Source organism: Tupaia chinensis, unplaced genomic scaffold, assembly GCF_000334495.1.
Source record: "Tupaia chinensis unplaced genomic scaffold, TupChi_1.0 Scaffold000113_1, whole genome shotgun sequence".
NCBI classification, from domain to species: domain Eukaryota; kingdom Metazoa; phylum Chordata; class Mammalia; order Scandentia; family Tupaiidae; genus Tupaia; species Tupaia belangeri.
The window spans coordinates 4252365-4271017 of record NW_006159577.1 but is presented as its reverse complement, the minus strand read 5'-3'; the positions used below and the strand labels follow the sequence as shown (position 1 = coordinate 4271017).

Here is an 18653-nt window from a genome sequence, read left to right as displayed (position 1 = left end):
CCCGGCCGTGCTCCCCCCCCCCCGAGTCTGCAGCCTGCTATTTCCCTCCTGACAACCGCTCCGAGTAACTCCCACCGCCTGGTTCAACGCCGCTGCCGTCGCCGCAGCCACCGTGTTCGTCACCCTCGCAGCCGCCGCCATGTTTGTTGTGTCTCGGATCCCTTCCCACCCACCCCCGGCCTTGCCCAAGTCTCGCGCGAGCAGGACAGGGACTGTTTGTCCTCTTGGGGTTCCGTAGGCACGAGGAGGCGGGGTCTCGGGGGTGTGAGGGGCGGACACAAAGGTGGAGCGGACACTGGGGGCGGGGCCCTAGCTTGGGAGGGCCGTAGGCGCTGGCGCGTGGCCGAGGCACCTGAGAGTGGAAGGCAACCCGGTCCGCCGCACAGATGGAGGGTCCAGCGCTCCGCTTGCTCCGCGGCTGCGGGCTGGTGAGTACGTCTATGTCTGGTGTCCTTGGGCCCCGGGGCTATCTTGTCCTCCACCGTTGCCGCCGGCAGGACGTCCTCCTAACGGGCCCAGACGCCCACCTGAGCCCTTCCGCGTCCTGGGCAAGTGCCTCCTTCTTTCCGCCTGGTCGGTCATCTCGGACCCGCGGACAGACTCCTACCCCAACTCTCCTCCAGGTCTCTGACAGAGCAGGCCTTAAGCTTCTTTTAAAAGAGGGCTGGAGGCTTCTCTAGACGCTTTTCTGGTGTGGAGCAAGCACTTTGCGCGGAGTCACAGTCGCGAATTCAAGATGTCATTCGCAGGTTAAGTCCTGAGAGCCACCGAATCTCAGATCCCTGGAGGCATTTTGCAGAAATGTCATCTTTCCGATCCCCCAATGCACGTTTCCCCACCGATTACATTTCACTCCGTCTCCCCTCCCCTCGCCCAATTGTTAAAATCTGGATATAGCCTTATTCCGAGCAGTGTCTGCCTTTCCTTTTTTCCTCTGTCCCACTTACAAGATAGGAAGGGACCTCCGACGTAATCGTTAGGTAGGCAATTTTCCCTGCCCCTTATCTCATGGCTAGGGCTTGAACATCCTCTATGGATGGGTTTACAACTGCCCAGGAGAGCCTATTCCAATCCCTCTTCCTTGAACCTGGAGCTGAAACTAATCTGTTGTATATACACAAACCTGATTCTCCAACAACCCTCTGGTAAGACTGTGGCATATATTCCCATTCTCAGCCCGTGGGGTCCTTTATAAGCCTTCTAGAACCCCCATACATTTGGATACACTTGAGCATGTCAGTAATAAACTTCTTTGGGAATTTTCCCCCTGCTGATGTTTACTTTGTATTTGCTTTAATGAGTCAAAGGCACTTCAACAGCTGCTTTAGTTTTATGCCTGGAGGCAGGGCTCTTTCTTTACCTTTATTGTCTCACATTAGAGATGATTATTACTTGCCTGTTTTATAAGCCTGGGGTGTAAAAAAAAATTGGTAAAGTCATGTCTGTATATTGTCTCAAAGTAACAGAAATATGCTGTGGTTACTGTTTAATACTGTTTTATAATTATTGGCTAATTTAGCAAAGACAATCTCTGTAGTATTGCAATTAGATTTTGTTTGGGAGCTAACATTTACTGACTGTATACTCTGTAGGAGGCATGTTATTGGTGCTCTACCTGTGTAATCACACCTAATTCTCACAGTGATGCTAACAAATTGTTTAATCTTACAAATACAAAGGTTGATGCTGAAAAAGATTAGTGACTTGCCTGGAGCTAGAAAATGAAGCAGCTGGTATTCAGACTCTGGTCTGATTATAAACCTAACCTTCAGGCATTAATGTTCTCCCTCCTTTCCCAGATGATATCACAGAACTGTTTTGTTTGAATTTGTTGGGCTTGTTGTTCTTCATAATTTTTAAAGCTCTTTGAGATAAATTAGCTAATGTAATTTACTGAACATGGGAGATAGCATGGTGGTTAAAAATGTGGGCCCTGGGGCCAGCAGGTGGCATGAGGGTTAAGGCACTAGGTTTCACAGTGCCAGAAGTGCAGTGTGAGTTCTGAACCCAGCAATTTGAAAATCACTCTAGGTACCTGTGCTCAAAATCCCAAGAGGAGACTGGAAGAGAAGGGATTGTGGCATGGCCATCCACCCCCCCACCCCCGGAGTGTGATATCTCACTTTCTCTCTCTCTCTTTCTCTGGTGAGCATGCACACTCTATAGCAAAACACAAGCTCTGTCAGTTCCCAGTGGAACTTGCTTTTCGGGACCAGCAGTTGGCATAATGGCTATGTCGCTGCACTCCCACCTAGTCGACCATGGTTCGAGTCCTGGACCTGGTGGCTTAAACTCACGCTGGGGGTGTGTGCGTCCACGATCTCAGGAGGAGAATGAAGGAGAAGGGATTGTGGCGTGGCCATCCCCACTGAGGGGTGATTTCTCACTTTCTGTCTCTCTGTCTCTCTCTGGTGAATGCATGTGCCCTGTAGCAAAAAAAAAAAAAAAACAAAAACCTTTCCAAAAAAAAGATTATTTAACCTCATTGAGTCTCAGTTAACTGTTTTGTAAAATGGGGAGACTACATTTAGAATAGTGTTTGACATGTCACTTATCTATAAATGTTAGCTTTTATTGCTGCACATAAAGCATTGTATGCTATGACAGATATAAAAATGACTAAAATACCCTACTTCAAGAAGTTTACTTTTTAGTGGAGAGATTAGAATTGTATTCAGCTAACCTTGTATTATTTAGGCATAGAACAGATTCCAAGGCCTCCACAGTTAGTCTGTGGGTTCAGAGGAGAGAGTGATGACTAGGATGACTGTGGAAGAAATAGGCTCTTTGGAAGCTGAGTTTAGAAGTTAGAAGGAGAAAGGGGTAGGAAGAACCTGAGTCAAAAAGGGGAAGAGGCCATTTTAAGGCATTTGGGGGTGTAGAGAGCCAATGAAAAGTTTAGAGCCTCTCTCAAAAGAACTTAACCAGGATTACAGTGTAGTTATAGTTAGATGGATGTGATAGCAAGTGGCATGGAGGGTAGAAATATGCGGAAATGCGAGGTAGTGCTAATATTGGCCTCTGTCCATTGACACACAGAAAGCCAGCATTTCTCGGAAACTCTTATGCCCTTGGGACAGCACTGTATGCCTTTACTACCCTCTTTACTCTTCCTGTGCGCTCTGTTGATTATTAGTGGCAATATCTGGTGTTCTGAAGTCACACAACAGGTTGCAGTGCTCGTACTCCCCCCACTTCTGCCATCTCAGAAGATGCGTTCTGTTCCTGTAGATAGATTAGAATTGCCATGTCCGTTTTTATGAACAACTCAGTTAATAACAAATTGAACTTTTTTTTTTTTTTAGTTCTCTATGAAGTACCTATGCTTACCAGAGAGAGGGATAGTGAGAAACACCCCCCAAGAAAGATGGCCATGCCATAATCCTTTCTCTTCCCATTTCTCCTCCCCTCTCTTCTCCTCTTTTTCATTACGCTTTTGCCCTAGAGTATGTGTGCTTACTAGAGACAGAGAAAGGGAAAGTGAGAAATCACTGTAGAGGGTGGGGGGAGGAATGGCCATGCTGCAGTTCCTTCTCCACTCTCCTCTCAGGATGTTGGGCATGCACGCACTCCTGCCTAGTATGATTTTCAAGCCACAGTGTCCATACTCAAGCTATAGTCAGTCAGCCCTGTGGAAATTAAGTGCCTTAACCACCATGCCACCTGCTGGCAACAGAAGCAGTTTTCTTTAAAAGGATCTATTTCACCTACTTTTGCTTTCTTTCTCTTACCCTCTCATCTTCCACCCTGAGATGACAGGAGCAAGAAAGCCTTCACCAGGTACCAACATCTTGAACTTACACTTCTCAGCCTCCAGAACTGTGAGGAAATAACTTTCAGTTCTTCATTAAGTTACCCAGTTTGTGGTCTTCTGTTACAAGAGTCAAAAAATTCTGAGATGGTAGGAAAGCAGAAATTGATCATCTGTGACAAGGGAAGAAATGTCACAGGCTGGGGTGTTTGTGTCCTCTCAGTCCTTTTAGACTGACAGCTTTAGGCAGGGTACTTCCCCACTCAGTTTTGTTTCCTTTTCTAAAAGTGGGAGAACAGCAGTATTAACTGAGCTATGCTCTCTTAAGTGTTTAGAGTTGCTCTTGACACATGATAAATAATCAGTAAGCACTAGCTATTAACACAGGCAGAACCTATTACCAGTAACTCTGAGAGGAGTTTTTATGCAAAGAACTCCTGTAGGTCTTAGAGATCTATAAGTTTACAACAGCATCTTTAACATCAAGGAAGTTATATTTTTAATTGGAAGGCAGGGTGTATGTTTTAAAAAATGAGTATGAGGACAGTTGAAGATATCATAGTGCTAATGCCAAATAAATATGGGCAAATGTCCTTGTAGGAGATGGGACTTGTATAGACCATTCCAAGAGGGAGGCTGCAGTTTAGTTAAAGCAGCTGAGAGGTGGAGATTCCAGGCCAAGGAGATATGTAAGCAAAAGTGTAGAAATAGCCTCAGCTTGTTAAAGAAATAATAGATCACAGGTGCCAGCTCCATGGTGCAGTGGTGTAGTGCTACTCAAGAGAAATCAGATCCCACATGGTGACTGTTGTTCAAATCCCCGGACTGGTCCACCATAAACATGCTGGCACACATGTTTGTGGAGGATCATCAGACTGGAGGAAGGAGATTGCAGCATGTGAGAAATCCTGTGGAGGATGCTCATCCCTCTAGTCTCTCATGTGTGCATATACATACCCTATTATAAATAAAGAAAAAAAAACATTTTAAAGAAGAAATAATATTCCTAGATAGTTGCTGTGACAAGTATGCCAAATGATGGAATGGGTTCACATGACAAGTTCCTATCATGTAAAGAAGTAAGGTTGTACTGGCTCATGTGGCAGTGAGGAAGTGATAGCTGCAAGAAGTTTTGGTTTCTCCAGAACTTCTCCCAAAAGCTAGAAACCATCACAGATGAAAGTAAGCACAGGCTTATTGCTACTTCTTACAAGAATGGGGTAGAGGGACCAGCAGTTAGTGTAATGGCTATGTCACTGGACTCCCATGTAGTCGATTGCGGTTCTAGTCCTGGACCCAGTGGCTTAAACTCACGCCGGGCGTGTGTGCGTGCGTGCGTGCCCAATATCCCGAGAGGAGAATGGAGGAGAAGGGATTGTGGCGTGGCCATCCCCTCTGGGGGATGATTTCTCGCTTTCTATCTCTCTGTCTCTCTCTGTGTGTCTGGCAAGCGCACATGCCCTATAGCAAAAACCTCTCCAAAAAAAGAAAAAAAAAAAAGGGTAGGGTTGGATACCAGCCCTTTTGTTCACCAGACCCAATTATTTGTAACATTTATTACTCATCAGTACAGATTTGGCAGTTTCTTTGCAGACGCAAATATATCTTTGTTTCCCACAGTTTCTCTTTGGTGCCGGGAAGACTATGTAGGTAGCTATGGAGATATAAAGATCTTCCCTGACAGTCATCAGATTCTTCCTTAGGGTCCTTGCACACTAACCCTGTCTTGGGCCTACATTATTTTGGGTCCTTCATCCTAAGGACTAGACCAGAGTTGACGTCTTGTGGGGACCGTCCTGTGTGTGGGAGGATATTTAGCAGTATCCCTGGCCTCTACCCTTGAGATGCCAGTATCTGAGTTATGACAACCAAAGTTTTCTTCAGACATTGCCAAGTGTCCTCTAGGCATAAAATAGCCTGATTGAGAACCACTGGTGTAACCCAGATAATAGTACTCCACACTGTTTGCCACACCCCACCCAGTTTGTTGACTATAGAAAGTTATCTGCAGTTTGAACTTTTTTTTTTTTTTTTATATTGTAACAGGAACCATTGAGATCCTGAGGGTTGTTTGCCAAAGGAACTTAGCAAAGCCAGGTGAGACCCTGAAGGCACAGAGTATTTCAAAAGTTCATCTGTGGTAACAGGGCCCTCAAGTAGAGTTACACCGCTGATGATTAGATGGGCTCCGTATTTTCTAAATGGACTGGTTTAGTGATAGGCAGAGATAGAGGCATCTGAAGGAAAAGTAGTTTAGGGTGATGGAAGGATGATGATAATTAATTCTGTTTGGGACATGTTTAAAGTGTTAAACTGTTTAACTGGGGCCAGGCAGTAGTGTAGTGGTTAAGGTGGCTGGATCCCACATGTCCTACTGTGTGATTCCACTCTCAGACCTGGTGGCTTGAAAAACACACCAAGCACGTGTGTGCATGTATAAATTCTAAGAGGAAAATGGAAAAGAAGGGATATTCATGAGCAAAAGTGTCATGACCATTCCCCCTGAGGGGATGCTTTTTCACTTCTCCCTCTCTCTCTCAATTTATCTTTGTCTCTTCTGGCAAATGCATGCTCCCTGTAGCAAAATTTAAAAAAAAAAAAAAAAGAGTTTAACTATAAGTATTTTAGAAGCTAGTCAGGAAATGGGTCTGGAAAGTTGCAGAAAAGTTGAAGCTAGAAACTATGTATGCTAGCCAAGCTACAAAGGGATTCTGGTTATATATTGGACAGTGAAGAAAGAAGAGGACAAGTCAAGTCTGAGCCTTTTCAGGACAGTGAAGATCCTTCTTGGTGAGTGTTGAAGAAAGGCAAAGAACCAAAAGAAGAATTAGTAGAACATCATTCGAGGAGCCCGAATTCCAAATGTTCTTCATTCAGAATGAGAGCAAAGAAAGGGAAAGGATATTCATGAGCAAAAAAGTACAAGCAGAACTTGTGCCACATATAGTAATGAAAACAAACCAATGAGAGCAGAGGCAGCGTATTTTGATAAGTACCATCATAGCATGGCCAGATAATGAAGGCACTGCAGTGCAAGTTGAGGCAGGCTAGACTCCTACAGTGCTCTTTTCATTCCATTTGGTATCTACCTGTTCTTTTTTTTTTTTTAATAGATTTATTTATTTATTTATTTATTTATTTTGGAGAGGTTTTAGCTATAGGGCGCGTGCACTTGCCAGAAAGACAGAGACAGAGAGACAGAAAGTGAGAAATCACCCCCCAGGGGGCATGGCCACACCACAATCCCCTCTCCTCCATTCTTCTCTTGGGATCTTGGGCATGCACGCATGTGTGCCTGGCAAGAGTTTAAGCCACTGGTTCCAGGACTGGAACCGTGGTCGACTACGTGAGAGTCCAGCGACGTAGCCGTTACGCCAACTGCTAGTCCCAGTATCTACCTGTTCTTTACAGGCATTGAATATCCCATTTCTGATCTGACTTCCAAACAACCTGTCTGCCCTAAAAAGGAGCAATGTGCGTAGGTCAAAGAAATTCCCTATGCCTGGTAAGGTATTGGACCTAAGTAATTATACAATTTAAAAAGAAAAAAACTCCGTAAGTATTCCTGTCTTTTAAAAATTTATTTGAAAATAAGAGTGTGTAGTTTCATGTTTATGCACAGGTAATGTGGTAAAGAGAACTTGTTGACTTGGCCAAGGTCACACAGGAGGCAAATAGGTCTTTAAGTTGATTTTCCTGGCACTGTGCCCATCAGTATATTTAGCCTTCTTTTGAGGCAGCCACTGTTATTTTTCTAGAAGGTCACCGTCTTGTTAGGAACTCTAGAATGAGGAGCCAGGGACTAGTGAAATGAAAAAGTTACATTTTTAGTAGTTTTAGAAAACGCCTACAACAGAAACGACTGTGTATGGAGAAAGCATACACAGGTTAGATTCTGCTATAGGAATTTTTATATGAAAGCAGGGGAAAGGATCAACTTAAATCTAAAATGAGATATGCAGTACTTCAAGCAGATCTTAAAATGGATATTCTGGATTTAGTTAGAATCCAGTAAAAGATCTGTGTAGAAGATTGTGAATCCCTTACCTGCTAGGAACTAGTGGAAAAAACATTGCACAATTTATTATATACTTTGAAGCTAGAAACTATGTATGCTAGCCAAGCTACAAAGGGATTCTGGTTATATATTGGACAGTGAAGAAAGAAGAGGACAAGTCAAGTCTGAGCCTTTTCAGGACAGTGAAGATCCTTCTTGGTGAGTGTTGAAGAAAGGCAAAGAACCAAAAGAAGAATTAGTAGAACATCATTCGAGGAGCCCGAATTCCAAATGTTCTTCATTCAGAATGAGAGCAAAGAAAGGGAAAGGATATTCATGAGCAAAAAAGTACAAGCAGAACTTGTGCCACATATAGTAATGAAAACAAACCAATGAGAGCAGAGGCAGCGTATTTTGATAAGTACCATCATAGCATGGCCAGATAATGAAGGCACTGCAGTGCAAGTTGAGGCAGGCTAGACTCCTACAGTGCTCTTTTCATTCCATTTGGTATCTACCTGTTCTTTTTTTTTTTTTAATAGATTTATTTATTTATTTATTTATTTATTTATTTATTTTGGAGAGGTTTTAGCTATAGGGCGCGTGCACTTGCCAGAAAGACAGAGACAGAGAGACAGAAAGTGAGAAATCACCCCCCAGGGGGCATGGCCACACCACAATCCCCTCTCCTCCATTCTTCTCTTGGGATCTTGGGCATGCACGCATGTGTGCCTGGCAAGAGTTTAAGCCACTGGTTCCAGGACTGGAACCGTGGTCGACTACGTGAGAGTCCAGCGACGTAGCCGTTACGCCAACTGCTAGTCCCAGTATCTACCTGTTCTTTACAGGCATTGAATATCCCATTTCTGATCTGACTTCCAAACAACCTGTCTGCCCTAAAAAGGAGCAATGTGCGTAGGTCAAAGAAATTCCCTATGCCTGGTAAGGTATTGGACCTAAGTAATTATACAATTTAAAAAGAAAAAAACTCCGTAAGTATTCCTGTCTTTTAAAAATTTATTTGAAAATAAGAGTGTGTAGTTTCATGTTTATGCACAGGTAATTTGGTAAAGAGAACTTGTTGACTTGGCCAAGGTCACACAGGAGGCAAATAGGTCTTTAAGTTGATTTTCCTGGCACTGTGCCCATCAGTATATTTAGCCTTCTTTTGAGGCAGCCACTGTTATTTTTCTAGAAGGTCACCGTCTTGTTAGGAACTCTAGAATGAGGAGCCAGGGACTAGTGAAATGAAAAAGTTACATTTTTAGTAGTTTTAGAAAACGCCTACAACAGAAACGACTGTGTATGGAGAAAGCATACACAGGTTAGATTCTGCTATAGGAATTTTTATATGAAAGCAGGGGAAAGGATCAACTTAAATCTAAAATGAGATATGCAGTACTTCAAGCAGATCTTAAAATGGATATTCTGGATTTAGTTAGAATCCAGTAAAAGATCTGTGTAGAAGATTGTGAATCCCTTACCTGCTAGGAACTAGTGGAAAAAACATTGCACAATTTATTATATACTAAAGAACATAGTACCCTGGAGAATAAACTGCATTAATAAGCAAATCTTCATTGTTTCTCTTCCTCCTGCTCATGATTTAATGTAAGAGAAATATTTGCTACTTTGGCATGACTTTGCCTCCCAACCACAGAAAGCCTGAGGCTGTAGGAGAAAACACTGCCAATGTAACCGGCTACTGATTGATTACCTAACAGTGCTATCTCTGTGTCAGATCCAAATTCTGTATTAAATATTGCCCCATAACCTGTAAAACTATTTGCAATCCATACTAATCCTTACATCCCAAGGAACATGAAAAATCATGAAAACCATTGTTCCTATTTAGTTTCTGCCAGCTCACCTAAAGTAACAACAGGCAAATGAGTATAATTAAGCATATTAGTGGTGTTTTTTTTTTGAGAGAGATTTTTGCTATAGGTCATGTGTGCTCGCTGGAGAGACAGACAGAAAATGAGAGCTCACTCCCCGGGGAGATGGCCACACCATAATCCCTTCTCCTCCATTCTCCTCTTGGGATTTTGGATATACGCACATGCAACCAGCATGAGTTTTAAGCTGCCAGGTCCCGGACTCAAACTGCAGTTGACTCTGTGGGAGTCCAGTGATGTAACCATTATGCTATCTGCTAGCCCCTCTGTGTGGTTTTATCACACCTATGTGTAGCCTTTATTACTTATCAATCTACAAGATAATTCCAACAGCGCAAGGGTCCCTCGTGTTGCCTTTTTATAACCACACGCCACTTCTGACACTACTGCCCTAGTTCCTAACCTCTGACAATCACTGCTGTCTTCTCCATTTGTGTTATTTTGCCATCTCAAGAATATTAGATAAATGAAATCATATAGTAATAATTTTTCTGTTTGCTAAACAGTACTCCATGGTGGTGGTGGTGAGGAGCCTTTTTCTCTCCGGTCTTAAGTACAGTGCCTGGAACCTGAGAATTAAATGACAAAAGATGGATTAAGAGGAATAAAGGCATAAGACAAGTATATGAGTCCTTAAATGGTTTCCATTAAAGGCTTATATACCTAATTCAGGAGAAAAGAAGTGGAGAAATTACTTCTTTGGAAAACACAAATATGTTTCTTTAGGAAAGATGAAAGGATCTTAGGAAAACAGGTAATAAAGTTTGTGATAATGTTTGCCTGTGCAAGTATGAATGATCTTTCCTTCTTCTTCAGGGCCATAAAATTCCCTAGGAGAGGGGATTTATGGTAGCCTTGTTTCCCAGAGCCTGCTGCCTTTAGTCAGATAGAGGAAGCTCCTAGTGGACTTTTTCTGCATTTGTTGAATCTCAAGTGTCTCCAGCTTAAAATAATCATTATACCAACTCCGTGGCTTTAAGTGAGTCCCCTGTACTGTGGTAGAGATGAACTACAGGTGTCTGACCCCCTACTAAGGGACAGCTGGATTGTTTCCAATTTTATTTTGGGGGGAGAGGTTTTTGCCATAGGGCACGTGCGCTTGCCAGAAATACAGATAGAGACAGAGAGATAGAAAGTGAGGAATCACCCCCAGGGGGGATGGCCACGCTGCAGTCCCTTCTCCTCCATTCTCCTCTTGGGATCTTGGGCACGCACGCACATGCACCCGGCGTGAGGTTTAAGCCACCAAGTCCGAGACTCGAACTGCGGTCGGCTACATGGGAGTCCAGCGACATAGCCATTACGCTAACTGCTGGTCCCTTGTTTCTAGTTTTTTATAATGAATAAAGCTGCTATGAACATTTATGTGCCAGTTTTAAAGTTTTCACCTCTTTCAAATAAATATTTGAAAGTACAAGTGCTGGGTTATATAGTGATCACATGTTTATAAGGAATAGCTGGCCAGTGACACTGATGCGTTGGGAACACATTGTTCTTTGACGCTGAAGCTATGTGGGCACGTCCAAGGTTCACATCCCAGGATCTCCCTGTACACAGTGGGCATGCTTGTCCTGCCCGTGATCCTGGCTGACTGAGGTTGGGCGTGGATCTCTACGCAAAGACCCTGTTCTTGTTCTCTCTTTCTCTGTCTCACTGGAAGAAATAAGTACATTTTTTTTTGAGAGTTGTTTTTTTGTTTGTTTGTTTTTGTTTTTGCTGTAGGGCGCGTGCGCTCGCCAGACAGATAGAGACAGACAGAAAGCGAGAAATCACCCTCCAGGGGGATGGCCACGCCACAATCCCTTCTCCTCCATCCAATCTCCTCTCGGGATCTTGGGCACGCATGCACATGCACCTGGCGTGAGGTTTAATCCACCGGGTCTGGGACTTGAACCGTGGTCAGCTACATGGGAGTCCAGCGACATATCGATTATACTAACTGCTGGTCCCTTGTTTCTAGTTTTTTATGATGAGTAAAGCTGCTATGAACATTTATGTGCCAGTTTTAAAGTTTTCACCTCTTTCAAATAAATATTTGAAAGTACAAATGCTGGGTTATATAGTGATCACATGTTTATAAGGAATTGCTGGCCAATGACGATGATGCATTGGGAACACATTGTTCTTTGACCCTGAAGCTATGTGGGCACGTCCAAGGTTCACATCCCAGGATTTCCCTGTACACAGTGGGCATGCTTGTGCTGCCCGTGATCCTGGCTGGCTGAGGTCGGGCGTGGATCTCTACGCGAAGACCCTGTTCTTGGTCTCTCTTTGTCTCACTGGAAGAAATAAGTAAATTTTAAAGGAAAAGAAGGGACTTGAATAGCTAAACTGTTTGCTAGAGTGGTTTTACTATTTTATATTTGTAACAGCAATGTACAAGAGATTCATTTTCTCATTTACCCTTGCCACCATTTGGTGTTGCTGCTGTTTTTACTAAAGCAATTCCGATAACCATGTAATTATATCTCACTGTTAATTTATATTTAGTTTCCAGCAAGCAAGATTGGAGAATTAGGGGGTCAACAGGTAGTGTGGTGGGTAAGCCGCTGAACTCCCACATGGTAGACCACAGTTTGAGGCCTGGACCTGGCGGCCTGCTTTCTCCCTTTCCCTTTCTCTGTCTCTCTGGTCAAATTAAAAAATAATAATAACAAATCTTTAAAAATTAAAAAAAAAGATTGGAGAATGAGATATTCTGGTTAGTATCATTCTCTTAAGTATTAGATACACTTATAAAGTAATATTATTTTATCATTTCTTAATCCATAAAGTTGAATTAGTGTAAGAGTCACACTGAACCCAAGTCCAGTTGATGTTACCCAACTCAAATCAGGTTTGTTTGTCCAAGCACTGCAAACCAAACTGTAGGCACATGGTGTGACAAAGGAAAGTGCAGCTTTATTGCAGTGCACAAAGCAAAGAGAGCGGCACACGTGCTGAAAAGGCTCAGTCTCCCTGAGGTGTTCTCCATGCATTTTTTTTAAAAGAGATTTTTGCTATAGGGTGTGTACACTCACCTGAGAGACAGAGACAGAGAAACAGGAAGTGAGAAATACCCCCCCACCCCCGGCGGATGGCCACACCACAATCCCTTCTCCTCTTGGGATTTTGGGCATGCATGCACACATGCCCAGCATGAGTTTCAATCTGCCAGGTCCGGGACATGAACAGAAGTCAGCCATGTGGTAGTCCAGTGGCGTAACCCCTATGCTATCTCCTGGTCCTGCCACATGTCTTTTTAAGGGCAAAATTAGGGGCAAGAGTCCTAGGTCCATGAGATCAGTGCAATTACTAGTTCGAGAGAGTGTAATCATGTCATGGGCCTTCTTGATTGATGACTTTATATAATCAAATTTTTGTTCAGGTTTCTAGAGTCGTTCTGCCTGGGGTCTTTGTGCTCACAGCCAGCAGTTTCCATCCTACATAACTTCTTAAATATTGAAGTTAAAACCTTATCTTCCCTCTAAGTTTTAGCTGTCTAATGACCCTCAGTCACCCAAGTTGCTTGATTACCATAACCAAAGTCTCAAGTCTTACCCCTTACTTTGGACCACTACAATGTAAATGAACCTTGTATTCCAGGCCTCTTAGAAAATGGCATTGTGTACCTACTATTTGAACATGATACTAACCTGTTTCCAGGCTTTAAGTTTTAAGGGAATTTCCTTACCAATTTAAAACTGCTTTTCTTGAAATTACCAGCTGAACTTGCTATTGAAAGTAGTTAGATTATTTAAGAAATTGTATGATCAAGAAAAAGTGGAGGGAAAAGGAATGAAAGACAACTGTAGACACCAGAGACAGCATGAGAAAAGGGTGGGGAAGGGTAGAGGGTCAAACATAGGGGTTAAAAATAAAATATATATATCTGAAACTAGAAATGGAAAATTATTGATAACATGGATGATTAAGCCACTATGCAGTATATTCTGGGTGATGATGATTAGGAGATGAATGTAAATTAATTAATTAAAAAAATTTCAAGAGAAAAAAAAATCATGAAAACTATTGTCGACGGAAAAAAATATAACCAACTGTAAAATTAATAATTAATAATTAGTGCGGTTTATTTCCAAGCCAACTGTGAGTGACCTAGGCCCGGAGAAGAAGCATACATGCCTTTTCTCGGGGTGATCATGTACATAGGTTCCTTTTATTTGCTTTTGAGATTGACACACAACATTTAATTAAAAGATTTCCCATTGGTCTGGCCCAAAAAGGCGGGACATGTAGAAGGGGGGGAGAGGGGACTCGTAGGTTATAGGTGGGTTCCACAAATTCTTAGGTCAGCAATTGGAAGGGAAAAATCCCTGTCTTAGTTAAAGAAAGGCTTAATCTACATCTCAAGGAAAAGGGAAGTTCTGTGTATTGGGAAGGCATAAGCAAAAGAATACACTAATCGGTTGAAATATACATCTCAAAGATACTATGCCAGGGACAGGAGGTAGGAAGAATCCTGTTAATAGAAAGTAAATGGTCTGTTAATGTTTGTGGGCATGACTTCCCCAGTCCCCTTTTGAAAAGATTTTGGAAAAATAGGAAAAGTAGTCAGACTTCTGTCCACACTGTTTTTCATGAAATTTCTAAAAAGGCATATTTGAGGAATGCAGTAAGCTATATAGTCCCAGCTGGGTGCCCCTTTGTTGTATGTTCATCTACTCACTGAGGTTTATGCCTAGGGTCAGACTTGTGTTCATGGATATGTATATATCAGCTGCGCTTGCTGTTGGAAATATTTAGATTAATTAAGTTCTTTAGCAAATAAATAAAATGGGGGAAAGGCATAGAAAGCAACCATGGATACCAAAGATGTTGTGGGAGGAGGGTGGGACACGGCAGATGGTGAGAGATAGGGAATCAAGAATGGCAAAAATAACAAAATATACAGGAAATAGGAAATGGAAAATTGTTGACGATAACACGTATGTTGACGTCCTCGATTGAACCAATATACAGTGTATTTTGGATGGGAAATCTCATTTTGTTTGCTGTGATGATGTATAGTGAATGAATGTAAATAAATTTAAAGAAAAAGAAAAAAACAAAATGGAATTTTGGGAACCAGCAAATGACATAATGGTTACTCGCTGGACTCCGATGTAGTCCTGGACCCAGCAGCTTAAAACTCATGCCGGGAGTGTGTGCCAGCATGCTCAAGAGCCAGAGAGGAGAATGAAGGAGAAGGGATTTCAGCATGATGCCCCCTGAGGGGTGATTCTTGCTTTCTCTCTTTCTGTCTCTCTGACGAATGCATGCATCCTGTACCCAAAATCTCTCTTAAAAGAATAAAGAAAAGAGAGAAAACGATATTTTGGGGCCAGCAGGTAACATGCTGGTTAAGATGCTGGACTCCCACATCATCAACAGCAGTTCAAGTCCTAGACCTGCTGGCTTGCTTTCTCACTTTGTTTTTCTCTCTATGGTGAGTACATATGCCCTATAACAAATTAAAAAGTAATTATAATAATGTTTAAAAAAAGAAAATGACATTTATTTTGTCGATGGAAATAATCAACTTGGCAAAAAATAATTAATGTGGTTTACTTCTAAGCACAATTAAAGTGACCTAGGCCCAGAGAGAAAGCAAAACATGCCTTTCTCGGGGTGATCAGGTACCGAAGTTTCTTTTATTTTATTTTTAGAGCAAGAGACAGTTTTGAATTAAGCGAAGGGGGCAACCTTGTAGATTATAGGTGGGTTTTACAGTTTTTAGTTTGGTGATTGGAAAAAAAAGGTTTCTGAAATCAGAAAGGACTATACTTTAACAGAGATAAAGAGGCTTAATATACACTACAAAGATACTGTGCCAGGGACAGGATGTACGAGTGCTGTTACAGTGGGTCAGAATGGCATGTTAAAATTTGTGGGTGTGACTCCCTCCAGGCCCTCTGGAAAAGATTTTGGAAATAAGAAAAAACATACTTCTCTCCATACTGCCACAAAGTAAGAATACTCACAAATACTTTACAATTCTGAGGGACCAGAAAGGGAGAAAAGTTTGTTTCAATTCCATTTAAAAAAAAAATTTTTTAACAGATTGCTGAAGCTCAAAAGTAAAAAAACAAACAAACAAACAAACAAAAAACCAAAACCTTAAATCTGGAAAACAAAACACAGAAGAAAATCAGTAACATTTTAGTCAAAAGTCAAAAGTTCTATTCCTTTTTAGGAGGTCCCTGCTCACACTCTATAGTTACACTGTGATCTTAATCAGAAGTGGATTTAGGAAAAAAAGATAAATTTATTCACGTAGCCTTTATTGTTTGCTAGTAGAAAAACTCACATGTAGTTAATGAATGCACAAAAAGTACTAAAGATAAACAGGCAAATTCTTGTACTGTGTTTATTCTAATGAAAAGCTTGATGCCATCACCCAAAGTAAGATAAATAATTTTGATAACATAAAAATAAAAAACTTCTCCATAGCAAAACAACACTGTCAACAGACAAAAGACAAACCAGTTTGTTTTTGTTTTTGTTTTTCAATTTGCCAGATGGTACCTGTACTCTGAGAGGGGCAGTGAGAAACCATGCTTTCATGGGGAGTGGCCATGCCTCAATCCTTTTTCTGCACTTCTCCTTCCCTTTGGTTCTTCGGGCATGCATGCACAGGTACCTAGGGTGTTTCTTGCATTTCTCAAGCCACCACCCAGTCAGAACTTGAACAGTGCTTTCAACCCTGTTGGAGTCACTTTAACCACTACACCATGGCTAGCCTGACCAACTGGTTTTTAAAATTGCAATTCTTGTCACGGAAGAGCTAATTTCCTTACTTTATATAGACCTCCTAGGAATCAATAGAAGAAAAAAAAAAGAGATTGAATAAGAAAAGGGCAAAGAACATAAGCAAGCTGTAAGCAGAAACTATGTTTTGTTTCATTCAGAGAGATTTTTGCTATAGGGTACGTGCACTTGCCAGAGAGACAGAGAAAGTGAGAAATCACCCTCCAGGGGGGATGGCCATGCCAAAATCCCTTCTTCTCCATTCTCCTTTAGGCCATGCATGCACATGCATCTGGTGTGAGTTTCAGGCCTCTGAGTCCAGAACTCAAACTGCAGTGGGCCATGTGGGAGTCCAGCGCCGCAACCAGCAGGCCACCTGCTGGCCCCAGAAAATACAGTTTTTAAGCATATATTAAAAACAAACTCACCAAAAGAGAAATATAAATATAAGAATACTTTGTGATATAGTGTTTTGTTTTTCTTTTTGCCATAGGGTGCATGTGCTCCCTGAAGAGAAACAGAGAAGAACAATGAGAGGGGAAGTGAGAAATCAACCTCCCTCCTCTGTCCTAGGGGATGGCCATACCACAATCCCTTCTCCATTCTCTTCCTGGGATTTTGGGCACACATACACACATGCCTAGTGTGAGTTTTAAGCCACCAGGTCTGGGACTCAAACTGTGATTTTCAAGCCTCTAGGTCTGGGACTTGAACCCCAGTCAGCCATGTGAAGTCTAGCAACTTAACCACTTGCCACCTGCTTGCCCCACAGATTTTTTGCCTATATGATTGGTACAAAAATCCAAAAACTCCCTCTGACTAGGGAATCGAATAGCCCGCCAAAGTGGCTTGAAAATTGAAGTGAAAACATCAGAATAATCAGCATCCACCACAGAAACAGCTAAACTGAGCCTTCTTAAATACAGCTGCATGTGTAAATAAGTCCAATATTTTCTCTAGTAAGTAAGTAAGCCATATCTTTTTATCCTATTCATCTATGTATTGTCAGTTAATTCACAGCCCTACTACCACTACCTCCATTTAACCTAAGAGTGTTGAGAAATATGTACGTGTATATATAGCTAGCCGTGTGATATTTCTATCACATGAAGATTTGTGTAGCTATCACTATAATCAAGATACCCACAAAGATCTTCTTCTGTACTGAGTATTTATAATAATAGGAGCTCTACCATCCCCATTTAATTATCTCCCACCCTCTCCTGCCTCTTAATTAATGACTATTTTGAGAGAGAGATTTTTTTTACTATAGGTCATGTACACTTGAAACAGAGCAAGGACCCCCTAATGTATTTTCTAGGGTTCCTAAAAATATAAAGTCCATTTACATTATAATGGCCTAGAGTAAGGAGTAAGTCTTCAGACTTTTGGTTATGATAATGACCAACATGGACCATGAGTGAGGGCCATTTGACCTCTAAAGCTCTCACTTAAAGGGAAGATAAGGTTTTCATTTCAATATGTAAGATGTTTTATATGCTGGAAACTGCTGGTTGTGAGCTCAGAGACTCCAGGCCGAATAGTTCCAGACACCTGAAGAGAAATTTGATTATCTAAGGCCTTACCAATCAAGAATGCCCATGAGATGATCACTCCCTCTTGAACCAATCACTGAACTGATCACACACCTAGGACCTCTGCCCCTAATTTTGCCCTCAAAAACGCACGTGGGGAACATCTCAGGGAGACGGGTCTTTTCAGCACAAGCTGCCCACTCTCCTTGCTTTGCATTTTGCAATAAAGCTGTACTTTCCTTCATCACACCATGCGCCTATGGTTTGGTTTTATAGCACTTGGGCGAGCGAACCTGATTTGAGTTCGGTAACACACTTGCTGGAGAGACAGACACAAAGCGAGAAATCACCTGCCAGGGGGATGGCCGTGCCACAGTCCCTTCTCCATTCTCCTCTTGAGATCTTGGGCATGTACACACGCGCGCACGCCCAGTGTGAGTTTCAAGTGACTGGGTCTGGGACTCCAACTGCAGTTGACTACATGGGAGTCCAGTAATGTAACTATTGTGGCATCTGCTGGTCCCAATGACGGTTGTTTTTTTTTTTAATTTGCCAGAGAGGGAGAATGAAAAAGCACCCCCTCCATGGGTAATGGTTAAGCCATAATCCTTTCTCCTCTATTTCTTTTCTCTTTTTTTGTAAGAGAGAGTTTTGCTATAGGGTGCATGTGCTTACTGGAGAGACAGAGAGAGACAAAGTGAGAAATCACCCCCCTGAGGGGATGGCCATGCTGCAATGCTTGCTCT

General features: G+C 42.2%; 2 protein-coding genes across 3 annotated transcripts in view; one reads left to right on the top strand and one right to left on the bottom strand.

Annotated features, from left to right (window-relative positions):
- IKZF5 (IKAROS family zinc finger 5) overlaps positions 1-181 on the bottom strand; it is a 17490-nt gene extending 17309 nt beyond the window's left edge. Inside the window, exon 1 of the mRNA XM_027770104.1 lies at positions 46-181. The gene's annotated coding sequence lies outside the window, so the exon portion shown is untranslated. The remainder of the gene's footprint in view (positions 1-45) is intronic.
- Positions 182-283: 102 nt separating this feature from the next.
- ACADSB (acyl-CoA dehydrogenase short/branched chain) overlaps positions 284-18653 on the top strand; it is a 63498-nt gene continuing 45128 nt past the window's right edge. Inside the window, exon 1 of one of the 2 annotated variants that reach the window (XM_006143927.3) lies at positions 284-428. In XM_006143927.3, the coding sequence (XP_006143989.1) occupies positions 387-428 (42 nt within the window). In that variant the 5' untranslated portion in view covers positions 284-386. The remainder of the gene's footprint in view (positions 429-18653) is intronic. The other variant, XM_027770103.1, reaches the window with a different exon arrangement.